The sequence below is a fragment of the Thermobia domestica genome, chromosome 7 (genome assembly GCF_964235325.1).
Source record: "Thermobia domestica chromosome 7, izTheDome1.hap1.1, whole genome shotgun sequence".
Lineage (NCBI taxonomy): Eukaryota > Metazoa > Arthropoda > Insecta > Zygentoma > Lepismatidae > Thermobia > Thermobia domestica.
Window position 1 is genome coordinate 146569171 of NC_137460.1, and position 24247 is coordinate 146593417.

Consider the following 24247-nt stretch of genomic DNA (forward strand, 5'->3'; position numbering starts at 1 on the left):
TTATTTTATTAAATTCAATATTAATCTGAATCAAAAATGTCAACCGAGGTTATAAATATATCCTAAAACATGAAATTACAAAATGCGGTATCGCAATATTTATTTGTTCGCACAACAAGTTCTAGATCATAAAGAAGATTATCAACATCAATGAAGCAATGGCAGCAACCAGGAAATAGGCAGCAGCGGAATGTTATCAAGGGTAAGTGAACTTTGTCTTCTTACTTAAGTTAAACTATCGAATAAACATACAAAGTGCGCCGAAAAATACCGTTAGCGTCCGCGGCTACCGGGCGGCAAATATGCAAAGCGGGCGGACGGGAAACTCGCGACGGTAATGGCGCCAGCGCAAAGGTCACACATACGTGATAAATTAAATAAAAAACAATCAGTGCTTCTGAGCACTGTTAAAAAATAAATAAAACTTCCTATTGCTTAATAAAAAATAAATAGAGCTTTCAAATGCGTAATAAAATATAAACATAAACCAGTGTTAAAAATAAATAGGACTTTCTGTTAACTGATAAAAAATAACAGGGCTGGTAAAAAATAAACAGGGCTTTCTGTGGGCTGATAAAAAATAAACAGGACTGATAAAAAATGAACAGGGCTTTCTGTGGGCTAATAAAAAATGAATAGGGGATTTTGTGGAGTGATAAAAAATGAACAGGGTTTTCTGTAGACTGATAAAAAATGAACAGGGCTTTCTATGGGCTGATAAAAATAAACAGGGGTTTCTAATGCTTAATAAAAATAAAGGAAAATAAAAAATAAATGTGTTTATTTAATGAAAAATCAGGTGAATTATGGGTAAAATTACGTCATTTTCGGTTCACAAACAGGTAAAAAAGTCCCTCTAAGCATATAAAAACTATCGTAAGCCCGTATATACCTGTATACCTATCCCAAGAATAAAAAAACTTCTCCAGACATACTGGCACCTCTAGACAATGTGCTACAATCCTACTAAAGTATCCTCTATATATTCGAATAGTTCTGAAAAAATATATAAAAACAAACGTTATTTCTTTATTACTGTTGGATTTCTGGAAACGGAACTTTATAATGTTAGATTCTTTCCTTATTACATTTGAATTCCACAGTTTTATCTGTTCTCCCCTTTCTTTTTCTTCTTCTCTCCTCTTCTCTCTCTCTCTCTGCTTCATTTCTGAATCTGTGTATTAGACATTCATTGGTTTCAATTTTTCATTGTGTGTGTTTCAGTTTCTCCCTACATCAACCTATGAATCTTATTTCGTCTCGTTTTTTTATTTTATTTTATTGAAACTAATATTTGTTTTGAAATTAGAATTGCGCTCATGTTGCTAGCTAATTTTAGTTTGGGAGAGAAGAAAGGAGGAGAGAGAGAATATATATTTTCCTGACACGATTATGGGATAAGAAGGTGTATATTGGATGGCCTAACTGCACAGCGTTAGCTGTCGAAATTTTTTTGATGCGGAGTGTACAACGTTTCAAGAACTGGTGACACTATTCTTGTATTCAGGTAAGTGAAAACCAAACAGTGCAGTTACCGTCTTTTGCATGGTGTTCATATAAAAGGAATGTTTGTGTTTGGTTTGATGAGAGCAAGTTGTAAGTTATCAAAGCATTGGTCAACGGGCAATACAGTTGGATGTTATCCCGAAAAGAACTATTCAAGTGCTTAAAGTCTTCCATAGTTGTTAGATAACTGAGGGAAACAAAATTATTACTTCTAAATCGTATTTTTCTCTTCTGTTACTGTCCTCTCATCTTGAAAAACCTACAAAATTTGTGCTGTGTCGTTTCTTTATTTAGTGAACATACCAAGAGAATGTATTACCTAACCTAACCTAACTTAACCTAAAGTGAGATTCTTTAACCCTTGCGATACCAAGGGGGGTTTGTTGAACCCACATCCAATTATATTGTGAATTGTGCTTCTCTGTGTGGACAAAAAATCCGAAAAATATCAACCTTGGGTAATAGTATGTTAATAAAAGAATCCTGCTTGATTTTCCTCTAAACGGGTTCTCGTTTATTTTGTATAGAGCAATAATGCGAACTGGGTTCAACAACCCCCCTCCCCCCTTGGTGGTGCATGTTACCTTTTTCTCGTTATGACTTAAGATATCGTTGCGGCTTGGTGTTTTTGTTTTCTGCTACAAATAAACACTGACATGTCTTAGCCTAACAACACTAATGTTTTGCAACATTGAAGGTCTTGGCAACACTGATGATTGTCACTTTGTTTGTTATTGTTGAACGTGGTCGGAGATTTTGCAGTAGGGGAAATAGAACTAATATTTTGAACATCCTGCGAGTTAGATGTTTTGATTTATAGCATTACAGCGTTTATAGCTTCATTGTAGTGATGAGTTCAAGAGTCTTGTTCTTGCAGTTTTTGCAAGAGTCTTGCATGCAAGACCAAGACCAAGACCAGGAATCCCGATGCAAGAACAAGACCAAGGCCAAGACTCTTGCGCAAGAGTCTTGCGCAAGTATCGACACTACTTGATTTTTTTTTATATAGAATGCAAAAAAGATTATGATTTCTTGGCTTCAGTAAAAATGCTGCTTGAGTGAATGTGTTCCAGTAGTTTATGCAATCCGTGTGAGTCGATCTGCCCCTGTAGCATATAGCTACAGTATGTCGTTTTCTGAATTGGTTGTTCGCATTTTCTGTAAATATTGCTCGTTTCCAAGCCACACAGGTGTCATCTTGCGCCATGTGAGCTATTTTGGTGGACAAACACTGTGTGCGAGAATTTTCTCGGTATTTTTCTGTTTCCTCCTACTTTCTTCATTCCACGGTTTCATTCATTTCTCATCGTTACCGTCTCCCTTAGCCTTGATGCATAATTGTGGGACGTTAAACTAGATACTTCATTTCATTTCAAAGCATATTAGTGGTGTTCTTCTTTCAAAACTAAAGAGAAATGTAGCATTGAACATCGGTAATATCGTACACCATAGGTGTCGACTACATAGGTATGGCCTTGGCTCCGAGATTCAAGCATCCGTTGCAAATTTTTAATGTGTGCTCATAAAAGTGCATGTGACCGCAAGTTTGATTGGATGCTTGTACGTTGAATAATTGTTTATTAATATACCTTTTAGCAGGGGTGTAGCCAGCAGGTTTATGTAGGGGGGGCGTCGTTTTTGAGGGGGGGCCAGCTACAAAGCCAAAAGAAATTCTTGCAGCTAGTGTTTTTGAGGCCTGAAATAACCGGCAAATTTTTGTATTCTTCCGGGAAACTAAAAAACACTGGTTTCTAGATTATTATTATTATTATTATTATTATTATTATTATTATTATTTGCTTTTTGTTCATAAATTATATTGCAGGTAGTTTTTATTATGTTTAACCAATAATTACTGTCCCGGACCAAACGTTATACCTTTGTGCGTAACTATTTTAGTTTAAGCCCTTGTACACAGAACCTATCTACATAAGGCTGATTTTCTTTGAAATTTCACTTATTTTCTTTAAGATTTCCTAACAAAAATAATTCGTTATTATTTGTGACTAAAAAAAAAATATTTTATTAACATCCATGTCTCATTTCCTGTTCTAGGGGCCGTCCACATATTACGTAACGCTATTTTTGACCAATTTTTATCCCCTCCCTCCTGCTTGTCACACTTCGTAACGTAAGGCCGAACCCCTCCCCTTTGTTATGTTGCACTTTTTGATCTTTGTTTTTTCATTATTTTGATTATTTTAGGGGTTATTACAATAAAAATAACTATTTTTAATGGTAGAACTTTTTATTGCAAAATGCTTATATTATTGTGATATGTTTGTAGCATTTTTCGCCAACAAATCGAAGTATTAGAACATCGTAGACTCGTAATAATCTTTTATCCCCATAAGGTTGTTTAATTAACCAATCCTAATTCTTCAAGACTACTGTCGTTTCCACAAGGAGATCGCACCCATCATTTTAGGTCACTGGTGATTGGCAAGGAGAAAGTACTGCGGAAGATGCTGTTAAAACAGGATTTAAAGAAATAACATCGACCTCTTCTTCCGAGATCCAGGATGCTTCGTGCATTTGAAGTTCGCCAGTGTTAACGGTGCAGAGTTCTGTTCTTCGTCGACCACAGATTCGAAGTGGCTGCACACGTGAAGAAACAGGGACATCTCGTTTGTAAAAAGGCTTTCGAGTATCTTCTTTGGACTTTGGACTTCAGTTTACCACTTTACAAATTCTTTTTCCCTAAATCAGTGCGAGAATGCGAATAAACTCGATTTCTTCTGAAATATTCAAATCCAAAAATAATAATAAAAAAGTAGTATGACATATTTATCCGACGAATTAGGTTTTTAATATCTTTAGGTCTGCAAATCGTGCATTGTTCCGTCGCGGAAAATATTTCACACACACACACACACACACATAAAAAGTTTCTTCTGTTTCACATGCGAAACTTCTTCTAAGAAAAGAGTGGGTAATGATTCGAATCAGTAGTTTTAAATAACATTCTCAGAAATAGCGATACAAGTGGGAACGCGAAGGAATTTTAAAGCGGTGGTTACGATCACTAACAACTAACTCCAGAAAAGCGTGTGACGAAAATGCAATGCTACGATAGCCGCAAAACGGAGTTTTATTGTATTGTAATACACACAGGATTCTTCGCCAGTCATGCTGGTGTCTAGTGCGTCTTCGAATAAATTCTGTATGATTCAATTTATATAGGCTATAGTTCGCAACTTTCTGAAATAATGTAATTATTTATTTATCTATCTATATATACAGGGTGAACGGTAACTATGTGGACAAACTTGGCCGGGTGATAGTACATCTTAAAAAAAGCAAAAAAGTCCTAGTGAACATTGGGGAAATTCCGTCCTGTTTAGGAATGACAGAGTGTTGAAAGCGTGGGAACATGAACTTCAGAGGCCAACAGCTTAAAAGCAATACATCGTGGAGAGTGTGGTTAAAAACATCACTTAGAAAGTCATGCCTACTCTATTGAAAAATGCATATTTGAAACGCAGCTACAACGTGTGACACTTCTTTCCTTTACAGTATGTCCAGGAATCCCTCCGTTCCTTTGGGGAATCCCGTGCGCACGCAAAGCTGCGTTTCCAAACATGCATTTTTCAACTGAGTAGGTATGACTTTCTAAGTGACGTTTTTAACCACACTCTCTATGATGTATTGTTTTTAAGCTATTGGCCTTTGAAGTTCATGTTCTCACGCTTTCGACACTCTGTCACTCCTAAACGGGCTGGAATTTGTCCCATGTTCACTACGACTTTTTTTAGTGCTTCTTGTTAGATGTACTATCACCCGCCCAAATTTGTCCACGTAGTTACCGTTCACCCTGTCCATAATGAAATGACTACATTTGTAACAACTCTTGAGCCACCCGACTGATTTTGATTAAATTTTCAACGTAGATGAGGTTCAAGCCTGGAATGGTTTTTATAGCTTCACTTTGAAAGTGCACTTTGAAGAGAAGGGGAAGATATACAAAAATGATCGAAAATGACCAATATTAATGTCGAATCATAGTTTTCGGAGTGGCTGATATGAACAGTGCCACTTCCGATGCTGTTTAAATTCAAATTCAGTCCCCATTAGTACTCCTACGGGGGATGGTGACATGTAAAAGTAATTGAAAATTACCGATTAATTGAAATCCATACTGAAAAACGTTTTTCACCACATTTTTTATCTGATATAAATATGATTTTTTTTAAAAAATACTAGTTACAGCATATAAAAAATGTGATGCAGGCCTACTTACAAATCAGTTTAGTGCTATTGTTTTATGGTAGTATTTACAGTAAGTTGTTGTAACGTTTGTCTTCAAAGTGTCAAATATAAATCGCAATATATTGTGTAATCTGCTGTAAAATAAATAAATAAATAAATAAATAAATAAATAAATAAATCATACTGTTTTCCGATAGGCATAAAGAGCAGATACCATACTATTTTTCGATTACTATGGTAAAATAGTAATTTTCCATCCTATTTTACCATAAATTTTTAATTATATGTAAACGTTGTTATTTTTAACTGACTGAAGCGAGGTAATCTTACAATAATGTTTTAAAAGCTGGTCATTTGGGGGGGGGGCGGGAAATCATTTGGGGGGCCTGGCCCCGATGGGCCCGCCGTGGCTACACCCCTGCCTTTTAGCCTCCTTAAGTATACGGCACATCGAGGATTGAACGATATAACATTATACTATACAACAATAAATCTATATTATAAAATTGAAAATAACTATTTTTGTGACTACTAATCTCTTGAACAACCTGACCGATCTTGATGATCAAATTTTTAACATAGATGAAGTTTGGGCCTGGGAGTGTTTTCATCATTTCACTTTGACGGTAAAACCTAGGGAAGGGGAGAAGGTGGGGTTATAAATTGATAAATAAAACTTAATAATTCCTGAACCAAAAGACCAATCTCGATCAATTTTTTAACACAGATGAGGATCAAGCCTGGAATGTTATCTGTCAATTCACTTTGACGAAGCAACGTAGGGGAGGAGAAGGGGGGTAGATGTACAAAAATCAATATAAATAAAAATAAAAGCGACTAAGTTTGTGACTTAGTAACTCTTGAACCGATCTCAATCAAATTTTTAACATATATGAGGTTCGATATAATATATAATATATAATTAAACTTAATAACTTTTGAAACACCCGACCGATCTTGATCAAATGTTCAACATAGATGAAGTTCAGGCCTGGAGCGATTTTTATAATTTTACTTTGATGGTGCAACCTAAGGGAGAGGGAGGAGGAAGATATATGTAAAAAACTACAAATATAAGTGACTGTCATTGTGACTTTATAACTTTTGATCCAGCCGATCGATCTCAATCGAATTTTTAACATAGATGAGGTTCGGACTTTTGGTGGTTTTTATCAAATCCCTTTGATGGTAGAGCTTAGGGGAGGGAAAGGGGATGGAAATGTATAAAAATAAATAAAATTTAATAACTCATGAACCACCTGACCGAACTCGATCTCATTTTCAACATAGATGAGGATCGGACCTAAGATGGTTTCTGTCATATCACTTTGACGGTGCAGTTTAGGGGAGAGGGAAGGGAAAGATATTTTAAAATGATCGAAAATGACTGATATTAAAATGGAATCTGTAGTTTTGGGGGTCGCTGAGATAAACAGTGACACTTCCGATGCTGCTTAAATTCAAATTCAGCCCCGTAGTTTGGCGGAGGAAGGAGATATATATTTATTGAAAATGACCGATATTAGTGCCGAATCCATAGTTTTCGGGGTCTCTGAGACGAACAGTGACACTTCTGATGTCGTTTAAATCCAAATTTAGCCCCGCAACTTGAGGAGGGGAGAGAAATATAAAAATCATCGAAAATCACCGATATCAGAGAGCGCTTTAGTAATAATAAAAAGTGACTGACTAACGAAATATATTATTATTATTATTATTATTATTATTATTATTATTATTATTATTATTATTATTATTATTATTATTATTATTATTATTATTATTATAGTTAACCCAACGAAATGGGTAATTGGTGCTAGTAATCCATATTCACAAGTGAGACTTCAAATAACTTGGAGTTTGGTGCCGTTATTTTGTATTTCTAATGCAGGTCGAAAGTATTCATATAAATTGAATTTATACCAGACATAGACAGATGAGTCATTTTCAATTTTCACTCAAATTATTCTAAAATATTAAGAGGTTTGATTATAATAATTATTATTTTAATTTTCTCTCTCTTTTTTGGTCAATATTGCTAAACATATCATCATCATAGCTATTCTTCCATTATTGTCAGGTTACTTGCTGCGACTGAGAAGGTTCGACGTTCGGTGGTCCTCAGCTAGTCTCTTCGTCTTGACGTAGCAATTTTCTGTTTTAATACCTTTCTTCAACTACAGTCTCCTTCGCTCCCTCCCTCTCTTTCCTTCCATAATACAGTTCCCCCTCAGCCAATATCCTAACCAGTTCCTCTTCCTCCTCTTAACAATATCTAAAATTCTCTCTTTTTCCCCTTACTGCTAATATTTCCAACACCTTCTCATTAGTTTTAGTTCAACACAGCTAATTCTCTCCTTTTTTCTCCATGCCCACATTTCGAAAGCCTGCAATTTCTTTATTCGCTTTTGCGTAATGTCCATGTTTATGCCTCATAGAGTACATACTGGAATCAGTAAAACAAAATCTCAATATTTAATTGGAAGTTTGTTTAATACAAGGATTAGCTAATCGTGGTTGAAAAGAAAAATCTGACACCTTAAGAGTGTAAAACTAATTTTGTAATTCATGGCATTTCAATAATCTGTGCCGTCTTGGTTTTGTTTCATGCGTCTCAGAGGTAGCCTCCCCAGTTTGGGAACCAGTGGAGTGTTGGATCTGTTAAAAGATATAAACAGATTACGAAACGTTGTGATTTAGGCATATCTTGTAAGTAGTGAAGCGTGGGCACCCATTAAAAAAATAAAGCTCATCACCTATGTTGTACACTATCATCACACTTACACGAAGTTAAACTATATTACAGTTAGAAACATACATTGTATTTCCGTTACTATTGGCGCATTGTAGAGTTTATTATCCTTTATATCCATAGTAAAATTTACCTATGAAAAGCTCGAGATTTCTTAAATGCAAGACTTGCAAGACTCTTGAATTCAAGACGAAGACTGGGTGTGCAAGATCAAGACCAAGACCAAGGCCAAGGATTCCAGTGCAAGACCAAGACCAAGACTGGATGTGCAAGACCAAGACTTAGATGGTCTTGGTCTTGCATTTGTTCATCACTACTTCAGTGCTAATATTCTGAAGTCGAATATTGTACCCTAAAATAAACTATTTGTAGCCTAAAATAATATAACCTATTTGTATAACCTACATGTATATTTTCATTTATAATGATCATGATGATTGTGATGATGTGGTGTTCTACCCGAATGTCTCTGAGCGAGACGAACCGATGGTAATTTGCCATTTCCTTCTATGGGATGATTATGACGTCCAGAAGACGGGACCTAGAGTTTAACGTGGGATCCAAACTACTTGTGTTCCAACTTGTGGAATCGAACCCGAGATCCCTTGGTTGCAACGCGACGACCTTAATCACTCATCCACCGGGGACACTATTTCATTTATAACTGATTATTTAATAAAACATCTGAGAATTTAATTTGAAAATGAATTTTCCTCTATGGGTTCAACGAGCCCCCTTTTGGTATGCTACGTTATAGAAAATACCTTGGTACCGTAAGGGTTAATAAACAAAATTTAATATATGAGTTAATAATGCTGAAGTACCCTAGGGAAAGAGAATGTACAGCCGTAGAATCTCCATTGAAACATATTGGCCATCAAACATATATTCACATAATGACATGTGGTATTCATATGTCCTTTATTTGGCACTGTTGCCCTCAAGCAACATCGCATTCTATTGCGTTACCCGCACGAATTATAACTTGAGTGAGCATTCAATTGGCATTATTGCTTTCATACAATATTCATATAGGCTACATGATTAGCGGGTCGCTTCTTTTGATACTTCTAATCTTCGTCAACAGAGGACAGTCAAATTTAGTATTATTGAAGCTTTATTTCCTATGTTCCGCGGAAGTTCTTTTATTATTATTTTTTTTATTTGTGATTTCTTACTCTGTAGGAAAATATTTCAACGAAACTGTTGGTAATTACTGAGAGTATTCTTATGATATTTTACCATAATAGGGCAATGCTGCTCAGTAGCTACACATAAGACATATTTTATAACAATGTTGCTTTGAAATAAACACCCTGTATTTTGTAAGTAAAGTACAAAAATTCTTAAAATCACGAAATTATGATCAGGAAGAGATGGTTCAATCATAAAAGCAAACTAAATATTTTAATGGTAATGCTATCAATGGTTGCCCATTAAAGGGTTAAAGAACATCAATCTTGAATGAATGGGATTGTAGATAGCTACCATTAAGATCACCTTTACCTTTGAAGATGTTAATGGATTGACTCGATTATCGAACTCGGCCAAGATAATCGCTCTAGCTATCCATTGCGAAAAACAGAATTCAAAAAATCGCTTTTATTTAAGAGTAACCGAATGGAGTAACGGACGAACGTACACACACATTAAAAACACTATTTTGTAAATCCAATGTGAGTGACTCTTATAAGCAGTATGCTTTAAAATAAATTTCTGAAGTTTTACTATGTATATATTAAAATAATGACCCTAATGAGTAAATTAAATAAATTTCAATGTCCTCAGCCAGTTTAAAGTATAGAAAATAAAATATATATACAAATGTAATAACATGAACTTACCTCCAAATAAGAATAAGTACTCCAAATAAAATACAACCAAAACTAGAATATATTTGATATATTTCCGCATTTTATATCGATTTTCGTATTATATTCTTTAATACGTAGTAGTGCAATATGCTCAGCTCTACGAAAATGGATTATTCTGCATGTAACAACCTACAATGAACAAGAGTTATCTGTTTAAGAAGGAAAAAAGAACATAAAGTTTGTAGTGTACATAATAAATTTGCTATATTGTTACTAGATGTTGGATAAACAACTCTAAGCCAAACCCAAATTCAACGAGATTTTTCAATTTTGTGGAGATTGCAAAAAAGTTAGTATGATCTGGCGTTGTTAGCTTCTTAAATCTGGGGGGGGGGGGGGAGGATGAATCAAAGTCCTGTTTTGACATAAGATATATATATTCAAAGTGGTATAGTTTCTTTAAATATATTTAACTAAAATCAGGGGGAACGCGTCCCCCCCGACTCCCCTGCTAACGACCTGTGCTGGGTTACAAGGCCTGCGTTATCATGCACCCGCCATAAATTCTCAACACCAGGAGAGGTGTTTTCTGCAGTCGTATTCAAGTTTGTTATAATGAAAATACTATTTTTTGAAATCTAAAAACATCCATCAGGCATTATTACATATCAAAAAATATAACATATTTGTTTCATGCATTTGTACCGATTCGCTCAGTGTTCTCCAAACATTGCAAAATACTCATTGGAATGCAAAGGTCACTTGAACAATTTTAAACATAAAATATCTTTTTCAAACACTTCAAAATAAGAATTACATTGTACAGTTTTATTTTATGCCTTCTCATATTGGTTTAAAATATGGGGACTTATTGATAATGCTGCTAAGTCTACAAGTAAAAATGTAAAACAATATTACATATAAAAAATCCATATAGAAGTTATTGTTATATTATAGACAGTCATTTTTCAATATCAGTATCACGATGGCAACAAAATAACAAATTTTTGCCTGGACATGATGATTAAAAGAAAATTTCAACATGATGATTAAAAGTATTACTCGAAATATTCCTTCTATTGCAGAAGATTGAAATCTAAGTAGAAATAATTAATAGCGATTATCAAGCAAACTTAACATTTATGGCCTACTAAGATTACATTTAAGTCGGAGGCACTTACTTTAAAAACATTGATAATAGTGAAGAAGAAAGAAAGAAAGAATTAAATAGTCAAGGATGTTATAAAATAGAGGATCTACCCTTACAACAAAATCTTGAAGCCATACGTCACAGTTTCGCCACCCCTACTCTGCCCATTCCGCCTAATAGGTTCGCAGTATTTTGAGCCAACAATCATGGCGGAAACGAAAGTAGCCAATCAGACGTGCCGATGCTCGGTTGGTTTTTGGCTTCATCGATTTAATAGGATGACGATACATATGGGCAGATCCTCTGTTAATAACACCTTTGTAAATGGTATCGGACTTAATTTGGTCCCTTGTAAGAGCCCTAAGGACGTAGTTCTTGCCTTAGTCATAATTTTGTTTATTTTATGTGATCTTTTCTGTCAACAGAACATAATGAATTATTCAAATAAATTTTATAGGTATTTTAATTGTAATTATTTTTGAATTAAAATATCTAGATTAATAGAGGCGTAAGCTTGTTTGAAATCAATACTGATAGCAATCAGATATTTTTGTTGCTGAAAGGTATACCAAATGTCCAAAATTAATGGTCCTATTGCGTCATATGTTAAACTATTCTTTCTAAATCCAGACATATTTTCTGGAACTAGTTGATATGGTGTTCCACAACCACTGTAGTCTATTCAATATGAGCTGTTCAAAATTTTAAGACTGCATGATAATAAAGCAATCAGTCTGTAATTTTTGGCTATATTATATTGCCTGTTATGTTTTAAGATAGGTATTATTAAGGATTTTGCCCATGTTTTTGGAATATTACCAATATGTCATATTGAGTTAAATGCATGAATATTTGTTTTCCTTCTGTTAAATTTTTGTAGAGCCAATAGTGAATGCCTTCTATACACGGTGCAGAATTATTTTTAGTTTGTTTAATACTAATTCCAGTTTTAATTGTATGAAAGATTCTTCAAGATCTGATTATGTTGATAAGTTAATATGTGCCTGTAAGAATGATCTATCCGTAGGAACCATGTCGGGAGTGAGATTCCTGTGAAATTCTTCAATCCATTGTTGTTCAGAGCGTTGTATTAGTGTTTGGTTCCTGACCAAATCTATTAAATTGTTGTCTGAAAATTTTCCATATTAAAAACTTAGGTGTTTGGTACGTTAACAAATTAACAGAAATTTATTCAACAATTCCTTTTGATTTTCTTTAGAATTTTAGTAGTCTTTGCTGTTATTTTCGTATATTCAAGAAAGTCTTCCATACTTCTTGTTTGATAAAAATCACGAAAAGCTTTTTGTCTAAAAATAATAGCTTTTTGTGTTTCTGTATTCCACCAAATGGGTTTACTATTATTTTGTTTCTTGTGATATTTTTTGTGAACGTACTGGTCACTATAGTTATTACATTATGTTTTGTATTTGCAACCGAATTTATGATTACATTATTTAAATCATTCAAGTTATCCCTTCTTAAATTGACCTGAGTTAAATTTCTAGAGACATTAACAGTGTAAATTGGCAAAATTTAAGTTGGTTTCTATTCTGTTTACCATAGAATTGTGTGAATTGATTTGCTGATACTGATCAAATCTCTGTAGTGATAATTATAGGGATGGATAGTGATAATTATAGGGAAATTATCACTACTAAATGAATCATAGTATACTTTCCATGATTGAATGTATGATGACATTTTACATATTGTAACATCTGGAACACTTACACCATCTAAAGAGACTCTAGTGGCTGTGAAATCATTTAATAATAAATATGGTGAAGATAGTAATGCTTAATTAATCTTTCAGCCATCTTAAGTTTTGTGCTACCACTTAACGAAGATTGTGTATTACTGTTTCCTAAAATATAATCAAACTTGTTTTGATGTTGAAAAATATCTGACCAAAATTTACTATTGGAAATAATATCCGGAGGTATATATAAATTTAAAATTTTTGTACTCGCTATTTCTATTCCGTACAATTGTACATCTGATGTGTTCGAGAAATTTGAATATTTAACTGTTTGAAAGGAATGTTTTTTATGAATAATGGTTGCCATGAAGCCATAACCATCTGCTCTCAAGTGTTCTAAAATTATAATTTTTCAAATGAATTGGAACATAGGGTATCAGCCAAGTTTCTTGTAAAACGAAAGGATATTAGGATTATAAATTTGTATGAGGTGTCGTATTGCACATTATTTAGTAAAATAACTCTGACAGTTCCATTGTATTAATACCAAACTCTTTCTATAAGTACTAGCAATTAACAGTCAACATACACAAACAATTTCTTTTTTTTTCTTTCCGGATAAACATAATTATGAATATACGAAAGGATAATTGTGAACGATATAGATATTTATACATTTTTAATTATGAAATAAAATAAGAAGATTGTAGAAAGGTTGTGCAGGTTTTTCAATTGTTTCATTGGAAGTGTCACAATTGATTTAGGCAAGTATATTTCCCAATATTTGTTTAATAGCTATTTTTGTTCTAGAAATGTGTAAATTTGTATATTCACTTGTATCGCTTGATTAATCTGTAGGTTCTTCTGAAAATTGATTTTGTGAATCTAGCCAATTTCTCTTAGAATAATCTACCTACACTTTGGGGTCTTTTTCTCTCTCCTATCAGATTACTATTTTCTCACTGTTCTTTATGAACAGACATGTTACCTTTTGAAAAGATAACATGTCTTTGTTCCCTGTGAAGAACCAAAATTAAATTTGGTATCCCTGTGTTGTAATGCAAATTTGTTACCAGTATTTTTACTAGGTTAAAAGAACGAAAGCTGATCTTTTTTGTTTGTAATATTAAAGTTATAATATTTTATTACACTATCATTTGAGGATCTATGACTTGCACCAGTGACTGAATTTTCTGTATTTCTACGTCGTTTCTATGGGGTAGGGCATGGTCCATTTGTGCTATCTGTGAATTGCTTAGTACAGAAGTGTTCGCTGACTGAATTTCGGGATTTGAGATGTTAAGTTTATTGTTTGATATTTCCGTACTATTTGTAACTGAATTTTTAACTATATTGCTGTAAAGTGATATGCCTTTATTAGATGAAATTTTGCCAACTTAGGCACAAGCTTCATTAAAAGGTATATGTTGCTGTGCCATAAGCAACATTATTTTCTTTTGCCGATGTCTTTCTGGGCAATTGATAAAAATTGCATCATGATCTTCACCACAATGTATACATTTGAGAATGTTTGCACATGTTTGGGATTGATGTTCTAAAGAACATTTATGGCAAAAGTTTCTTTTAGCTTTACATGTACGATCTGTGTGTCCAAAACGTTGTCCCAGTTTACGCTGTCTTATTGCCGATATGTATGGGTCAACTCTCAGTTTAAAGTAAAAGCTTTTTACAACGAGTGGTAGAGTTCGAGAATAAATGTCACTATTATGGTAGACGTTGTTAATTTTTTATGTTATTCATTGTATCTGTAAATTCGTATGATAGAAATTATTCGTACATCGCTCTGAATTTCCTGGAGTAGTTCATCTACATCTACTATTGGATTAACATTTTTTACTACACTCATAGTATATATGGCGTGATTAGGAATAATGCAATCCAGTTTTGTTCTTTGAGAATGAGATGTACCAAGAAGTTATTAGCTGTCATCTTGTTGTTGAAGTAAATTTTTATTAAGTTTTTCTCTATTGTTTTGAAATTAGTTATGTCTTCTATGCCTGCTAAATATAGTTTTCTACTAATGCTTTCGTCCTAGGTCTTCTATGTTTGACTTTATGAAAAAATGGACCTGTATGCAGTAAAGTATACATATTACTAATGTCGTTACTCGCATAAGACTTTCTTTTTCTAAGCTGGATTTTGATTTGACTGTTCTACATTTGAACATGAAGGCTTATCTACCTTTGTTTTTTTCATTTTGAATACCGCTTATGTCTAGGTGATTAACTTGTTCTGTGTTGTGTTTGTTATATTCTGAATCTTGCGTAGTCATGGATACTTCCATTTCATTACCTTCCGCCATATTCTTAATTGTCAAATATATATACTAACATATTGAAAGAAACGCCAAGCTATTTACAATTATGAATCAAACCAAAGAATAATGGGGTTAAGTTCCAAAGTTGGGCGTCCGTTTCCAGCAAAATTTTTAAAATTTACAGGAAAGATATGAATAATCTGATTGTTTTTGTGTTTGATAATATATAAGAGTCTCGAAAAATCTATTTATTTGTTATATATAAGCGGTTATAAACATGGGACTATACGGCGAGCGGAGGGAACTACTTGGCGCAAGGTAACCGAACAGTTGCATTGTGGGAAAGAAACAAGCATTTATGTTATCAACATGGCGAATGTACAAGGGCAATGAAGTAACAGTTTTAACATTTGTGAAGCAATACGTTGATAACAAGCAAACTCTTTTAAAAGTTTGTAAAGAGCACGGATTAATGAACCTAATAACAAATTGCTGGAAGTGTGGAAAGGAGATAACAGGAAAAAAAAGTGGCGAAAGCGGACGCCCAACTTCGGAATATATGCCGAATAAGGGACTGAAAAAATCACAACTGGAAAACACACACAGCTACACAGAAAAAAGGCGAAATTAAAAATAAAAATATTATATCTCACCACAAACTGGAACTGTGAGTCAGTAAAGCATTTTTTTTAATTAACAGTGTTAGCACTTGTAAGAACGTTTGATCGCTCTGTAACACACTAATCCAAACTTTATAACAGGTAATTAAGAACTTGATTAAGTAATGATAGTTATAAGATCTTGCTTAGAGTAATCATTGTCATTTCAGCCCAATCATATTTCATAGCATAGCCAAGCGTTGACTGGTGTAACTATTTTCGTTTCGTTTCTTTTCCTTCTCTTACGAGGATTCTTAATTTAAGGCGCAGATCTTACATTCATGATTGTCTATATCCTGAAATTGAGACATAGGGCCTATATGTGCTTTTGAAATAAATCTTGTTGTTATTAAATATATATCGAATACTGGGTTCTTCTTCCTATTTGTTAAAATTATTTTCCAATACTTGAGTTATGATGCATATATTGTCTCCAATTATAATAGTTTTCTTTACGTCCAGTATTCTAAAAGTATATTCACAGTAAATGTATAAAAAGTCCTGTTAATGTACTATTTTTATAAATACTATTATAAAGATTCCTTAGAGCAGGCCCGCCACCAGCCACAGAGGTTTGGCAGGGCCATGAATATCATAGGGGGGGGGGGCAGGTGATTAAAAATGCTTACAAATGTCTAAAGTGTGATTTTTGTATTAACAATAGCATTTTATATTATGGTCTGGAGGGGCCATGAAAAGTTTAAGGGGGCCAGGCCCCCTAGCCCCCGTCTAGTTGCGGGCCGGTAGGATAGATTATTTTTATTCAAGAATTGTATAAATCTTGATTTTTTGGAAATGATAATCATATTAATATTAATTGCTAAGGTATGATTAAGAAATCTTGACAAGTTCTCTATAATATTTGATAACGGATTGTCATTAATTCCTGTAACTTGCCAATAATGCTTGCCTGGACATGATCTGATTTTGTTCTTACGTGTTTCAATTTGCCTTTTATGAAGATCTTTGAATATAAACTTAAAATTGTGATAAGAAAGTGTTTTATTAGTGGCATTTCCTGAAGTTACCGCCATTTGTGACATTTCATCCACATATTCATTATATTTTATGCCAACATGAGCCTTAGTTTGAAATAATTGAATTTTATAATTCTTGTTTCCTAATGAGTAGTATCTTGATGTTATTAACATTATATTCCATGAGGTGGAAGATGACCATTTAGAATGATTATGGTAGCAATTATACTTAATGCATCTGTGCATATGTATGCATTCCTTATATGAGGCGTTAAATGGCAAGGTGGCGTAACTCATTAAAAAAAAAACGAGATTAAGTCATTTCCGTGAACTTGAAACAAGAACCTGTTGGATAACAAAGTTGCGTATCTCACAGTTAAAAGACGATGCCATAGGTCAAAAGATTTCAGCACAAAGAACAGATTTTGTCCGCTTTTTCTATATCGATTCTTATAAGTCTCAACATCTCAGAATCTCTCAAAACTGAGTTACGCCACTTTGCCATCCAACGCCTCATATGTAATTGATTAATTGGGAGTAAAGCTTGTCTGATTCCAAAAATTTCTCCTTCAAATATTGAAGTGTACTTCGGTAATTTATATTGTTGTTCTATCAGATATTGAGGTATTATTACAGCGACTCTAACAGGTTTATTCTTTTGCTTCGCACTGTTTGCATCATCTGCCAACTTTCCACTACGTCATCTATATCATCTACTACCACTAAATCTATACCTCTTTCAATTTTTAAATAAATTAGTAGCTAATAATTAACACAAGGAGGAAAAGTCCATATTATGATAGATTATCATGGATTATTTAAACGGTATAGAGATTATAATCAATTCAAGGTGTGCATTTCCAAAACTCCTTTCATTACTGCGTTTGTTTTTCAGTACAAAGTAAATTTAATCAAAATTCCTGCCATTATTCCAAATTATATACAATTTCACAAGAAAGAGCGGATACCTAATATACATAATATTTCGCATCATTACCAAAGATCAATTCTCAATTGGTTGTACATTTATCTTTTTTCTTTTTATTTGTAGACTTCATATCGTTAGATCACCTAATATAATTTTTATGACACCATTAAATCCAAAGATCTTATAAAATAGAGGATCTTCCCTTACAACAAAATCTTGAAGCCATACGTCACAGTTTCGCCACTCCTACTCTGCCCACTGCACCCAATAGGATTGCAATGTTTTGAGCCAACAATCATAGCGGAAACGAAAGTAGCCAATCAAATGATGGCGGAAACCAGAGTAGCCAATCAAACGTGCCGATGCTCGGTTGTTTTTTGGCTTCATCGATTTAATAGGATAACGATACAAATGGGCAGATCCTCTATTTATAACATCCTTGGTTAAATCGCTTCGTGTACATGGAAATGATTTTCATTTTGTTTAAATGAAATAAAGACAACGATCTTTCAAATTTTTCATTTAAAGAAAGAAAAACAAACTTATTATACATAGGGAATTCTGTCACCACTTTACCTGGAAATCCTGGAAAAACCTCAATCAGAATTATATGAACCCAGGACATCTATAATAGTAAACCACAGACAACTTATATATAGCCATGTTTTTTTTTTCAAAATATGTCAAACACAGAATTGTCTCCACGAAATTTAAGTGTTCCTTTAAAAATATTCTAGCTGCACTACTGATTCAAGGAGAACAGAAAATAAACATGTAAATCAATGTAGATAACTTGCACCACCACGTTGAAAGTGCACTTCTCGTTGCTAGCGTTCATTGTCGACTCAAACAACTTTATTATTATTATTATTATTATTATTATTATTATTATTATTATTATTATTATTATTATTATTATTATTATTATTATTTACGTCATTCTAACCATAAATATTTGTTTTATCACTGGAATTCTTATCGTTTCTATGAATTGTGATTTTCAGAAGGAAATTTAGATATAAATTACCTTGTAATTCTTCTCAGCCGAGAGTAGGTGCCCCATGCCGTAAACTTCGCCAACACCTAGCGGCCCACTTGGCAATAAATGTCGATCATCGATATAGAGACGTTTCGAAGAATTGCCGCTAGTGTGCCACTAGTGGCAGGATTTCATCGTGTCGAAACAGATATCTAGAGTCGGGGTGTTGAAGTTAGCACCGCGTAGCATCGAGGACTTCATTTTGATCCGCGCTTCTTCGATTCGTCGCGGAGAATCGCGAAGGGACCTACACGAACCATCTCCAGTCATGAGGATGGGGTTACTATTATATATAATTTTTTCCTGACGAATTGTTCTTAAAGTGAGCTCCGGAGGTGAAAAGTAACCCCTGCCTCTATATCATGAAGTGAAAAGATGAGTGCGTATAATTGTATGAATTTTGATGGCAACTGTCGTCGATCATTAGAAAATCAATATGTGAAAACTATGAAATAAAGTAAATAGACATGTATCATTTTGTTATAAAAATACATGGCGAATGCATTTTGTCTGATTCCAAACAGTTATCGTCGAATATACACGGTTAAAGGAGCACTCCGATTAGCCAAATTAACGACTTCAACGATTTATCCCTTTGTAAAGGATGTTTCCTTCAACGTTTCCGTTGTGAAGTCGGAAGAACACGCGGCTAGTAATCTCAAGGTTGGTGGTTCGCGCCCATTCCGGTGTATTTTTTTAACTTTTTAAAAGTATTTTTTAGACTCATCTTAATGTAAACAAATCACGCATATAGGCGATTTAACGTATTTTTGGGGAATAATTTTGAGGTTCATTGGCGTTCCGTCGCGCCTTTGCCGCTGGAGGTATAATTTTCAAAACGGAAGTGGGCCTCCGCGAATCGTCCCTGCGGAGCCGCCAGTTTCTGGAGACATGTAGCTACTTGCCCATCGGTAATCCACCGATACTTACGGCATGGGGTGGGGAAATACTGGGAGGGTCAGTAAGATACACTTTCGTAGTCTTGCGTTTTCATATGCAACTTATATACCCTCACACACTGGAGGCGTAAGCGTTATATTTTGTATTTCTGCGTCAAAGTTCATTCATGTGAATATACTTGTTGCAGCTCAATTATTGTAACAGTCTACTTAGATGCTTTAAATGAGTTCGTCAAAGTATAAGTGTTTAAGTGTTGCTCAAAAACGCAAAATAGCTCAAGAGCGGGAAAAAGCAATTCAGAAATTGTCAAAAATTTCACTGTTTTTTCAACATTTGTGAGCCTGTTGTAAGTTCAAGAAAAACCTCATGTTGGGACGAAAATGTGCTGGATTAATCTAATGATGTTAGTGTCGGTGTCAATAACGATTCAAATTTTGTCAATAATTCAGTTTGTAATTGTGAAATTGAAAATAGTGCCATCTAAGTATAATTGATACTGATCATGATCGTTTCACTCGAGAAATACAGGGAGCAATGAAAAGAAAAATGGTGAATTTACAATTGTATCAACCAAGGACCTTTTTTGAAAGATCCAAAAGCTCTTTTAGCTCGGATTATTACGTAAATACAAAAACAGGACAAATTATACATACTGTAGGTTTTGGCTTTGCCGATTGAAACAATATGAACAATAAGAACTTAATGATGCCTAGTGTAATGGTTCAACTAGGGACCGAAAAGGGTTTACGAAAAAAATAATCATGAAACATTGGCCATTCATCTTACATAATGTTTAACATATGAAAATTGGAAGAAAAATAAATCAGTTTTGACAGACTATGTCGCGGAAGAAAACAACAAGGTAAAAACTACACCCTCGCGCATTTTAAATATTGTTTTAAGTTTAGCACGTTGTATTATACTTTCCTTGACCATAATCAAGAATCTGATTCCAACAATACAGTATTTTTTAAAGCATTATTGAGCTGATTATGCACAAGGGATCAGACGATAATATGTTCTCGCAAGGATAAATTTCCTCCAAAGCGGCAATCAAAGTTAATTTCTTGACTTTCCACGTTAAAACACCATCGTAAAGAACACGTGGACTTGGGGTCAATTCCTAGCTCAAGTATTCAACCAGTTCCTTTTCGTTTCACGGGACAGAGGACAGTGATAAAGTTAATTTGCGTTAACTTCAACATCTCTCTAATCAAATTTTATAATTTCAGCTACACTTTCAAGTGTTAGAACCTTGTTTCCTTGCTTAAGATGGCCATCACAGAAGCGTTGACCTACAACTGATTTGTTTGCAGCTACACCTTAATCTTGGGCTTTATCACAGTATACACTGCCATCATCCACTAAGCACGTAGCAATGGGCATCCGATTTGATGAAGTTCTAGCATCACAGTCAATTATGATACCCGATCACATAAAGTTTCACTAACTCCGTTAGTTTTATAGACATATACACATGATTTTGGCTTGTTGGAAAGTTCTTAAAACGGCAAGAAAATGATTACTTAAGGACATTTTTCCGCGTATTAATTTGCTCCAAACCAGGCCCTTATCCACAGGGGGGCTAGGGGGCCAGGCCCCCTAAACTATGGCTGGTCCCCTTAAAGTTTCACAGTAGGCTTGCAAATGAACTATGATATGGTGATGAAGTATAATATGATTGGTTCGCCCCCCCCCCTAACTTCTACCGGGCACCCCATAAATTTTGGGGCTGGCTACGGGCCTGCTTCAAAGATATGTGCACTTAAATCTTAAAACATAAATTGAGCATATACATTCACTTCAATGTAAGGCTCCATATTTGAAGATGCTGATAGTGTATGACAAGTAATCGTTATACAGTAAAAATTATTTATAATGGATTGTCTGTCAAATGAATTAATAATAACATTTTTATCTTGAAATATCGAGAAGTTACGACGTTATAAAATATAAGAAATCAATTTTACCTTCGGCCATTTTGATGACGTTACATCTCGGTTTCTCCAAGTGGGATTTTCTGAGACCTTGAGTATGTTACTTAGAACAATATTCTGAACATTTCCACCAGGGACGTACCGGATCTTCCTTAAAATCCCAACGTTTCAATTATAAATTTAGTTGTGATTTTACGAATTTGAATATATTTTATCCTCATATTGATTTTAGATCCCCCAATTATTTTAGACCCTTTCCGAAATAAATTTCTTTGTACGTGCCTGACCACCAATTCATTCTCAGCTTCTTAATAAAATTTCGGGTTCCAACTTATATTTCGTGTTACGATACTCACACCCGCACATACGCACACCCGTAATTTCGTGTTACGATACACACACCCGTGAAATGTATTCTATGTGGCCGTAAACACGCATTAGTGAAATAGCAGCTCCATACCAGAATATTAACCCGTGCCGACTTGACGACAAAGTCATGAAATGACGTTGCCGTATTATAATTTACAATGTCCAACCGTGATAACGGAGAAACTAAAAGAGACAGAGAAACAAAAATTTTCTCGAAGCAACTAGGAGAAGGAGAACACCTGCCCATGTATTGACGAACATCACCGGATGAACAACGTTGCCAACCCAAGAGAAACTTGTGTTTTTGTGAATCGAATGACCTAAATTGGATATCATCATTGGAAGCAGCAATGAAAATAAAGACTAAAGAGATTGTAAACGCAGATCACGTTGCAAACTTTTCGTGAAATAACGTGGAACATGTGTTAAATGCAAACGCCGTTTACCATCTCTTTTGTCTTTATTTTCATTGTTGCTGCCAATGATGATATCCAATTTAAGTTATTCGATATACAAAATCATAACTTTCTCTTGGGTTTGGCAACACTATTCATCCGGTGATGTTCGTCACTATACGAGCAGATTCTACTTTCTCTAGCTTTATAAGCTTTTCCATTAAAGCACGGCGTAACGTCCGTGGAGGATGTCACGACCGGGGCAGGCTCACCGCATAGTGACGGTAGTGATGAGCGCAAGAGTTTTGGTCTTGCAGTTTTTGCAAGAGTCTTGCATGAAAGAGCAAGACCAAAACCAGGAATCCCAATGCAAGACCAAGACTAGAGGGTGCAAGACCAAGACCAAGACTCTTGCGTAAGTACCGGCTCAGTGGTAAAGCGTTCGACTTTGGTGTTGGGGACTCTGCTTCGATCCCAGCTTGCACCATGTGAGCTTTTTTGGTGGATAGAGACCGTGTGCGTAGATTTTCTCGGATTTTCCCGTTTCCTTCTACTTTCTTCATTCCGCCATTTCATTCATTTCTCATCATAACCATCTCTCTTAGCCTCAGTGCATAATCGTGACAGGTAAATCTAGATACTACATCATTTCAAAACATATTAGTGGTGTTCTTCTTCTAAAACTAAACAGAAATGTAGTGTTGAACATCGATAATTCCGTAGGGCCTATACTATAGGTGCCGAGTACAAGGGTACGGCCTTGGATCCAAGGATCAAGCATCCTTTAGAAATTTTTAATGTGTGCTCAAAAAATTAATATCGAAGTAACATTTTCATGGCATTGACAAAAACTTGTGTATGTGACCGCAGGTTTGATTTCATGGGCGGGTGCTTATACATTGAATGGCGATATAACATTATATAACAATACATAATCCATATTCACAAGTGAGAGTGATTTTGTACTGTTATTTCAAATAACTTGGAGTTTGATGCTGTGTTTTTGTATTTATGTCAAATGTATTTGTATAAGCTGAGATTACACAAAAGACATGGACAGTTGAGTCGTTTTCAGTTTTTACTCAAATTATACTAAAATATTAAGAGGTTTGATTATAATCGTTATTATTTTAATTTTTCGCTCTCTTTTTTGACAAATATTGCTAGCATATCATCATCATCATAGCTATTCTGCCATTATTGGCAGGCCACTTTTTGCAACTCAGAAGCTTCGATATACGGTAGTCCTAAGCTAATCTCTTCGTCTTGACGTAGCAATTTTTTGTTTTAATACCTTCCTTCAACTACAGTTTCCTTTGCTCCCTCCCTCTCTTTCCTTCCACCATATCCTCTAGCATGTCCCTCATAATAAAGTTCCTCCTCAGCCAATGTTCCAACCAGTTCCTTTTCCTCCTCTTAATTACATCTAAAATTCTTCTTTTCTCCCCTACTGCTACTATTTCTAACACCTCATTCGTTTTCCGTTCAGCCCAGCTAATTCTCTCCTTTTATCGAAAGCCTCCAGTATTTTTTTCATCACTTTTGCGTAATGTCGATGTTTCTGTTCCATAGAGTACATATTGGAATCAGTAAAATAAAATTTCAATATTTAATTGGAAGTTTCTTCAATACAAA

General features: G+C 34.5%; 1 protein-coding gene across 1 annotated transcript in view; it reads right to left on the minus strand.

Annotated features, from left to right (window-relative positions):
* LOC145688954 (uncharacterized) overlaps positions 1-16289 on the minus strand; it is a 38646-nt gene extending 22357 nt beyond the window's left edge. The window contains exons 1-2 of the mRNA XM_081763115.1: positions 16062-16289; positions 10312-10470 (exon numbers count right to left, since the gene is read on the minus strand). Coding sequence (XP_081619241.1) covers positions 10312-10381 — 70 coding nt within the window. The 5' untranslated portion in view covers positions 10382-10470; positions 16062-16289. The remainder of the gene's footprint in view (positions 1-10311; positions 10471-16061) is intronic.
* Between the last annotated feature and the right edge of the window lie 7958 nt (positions 16290-24247).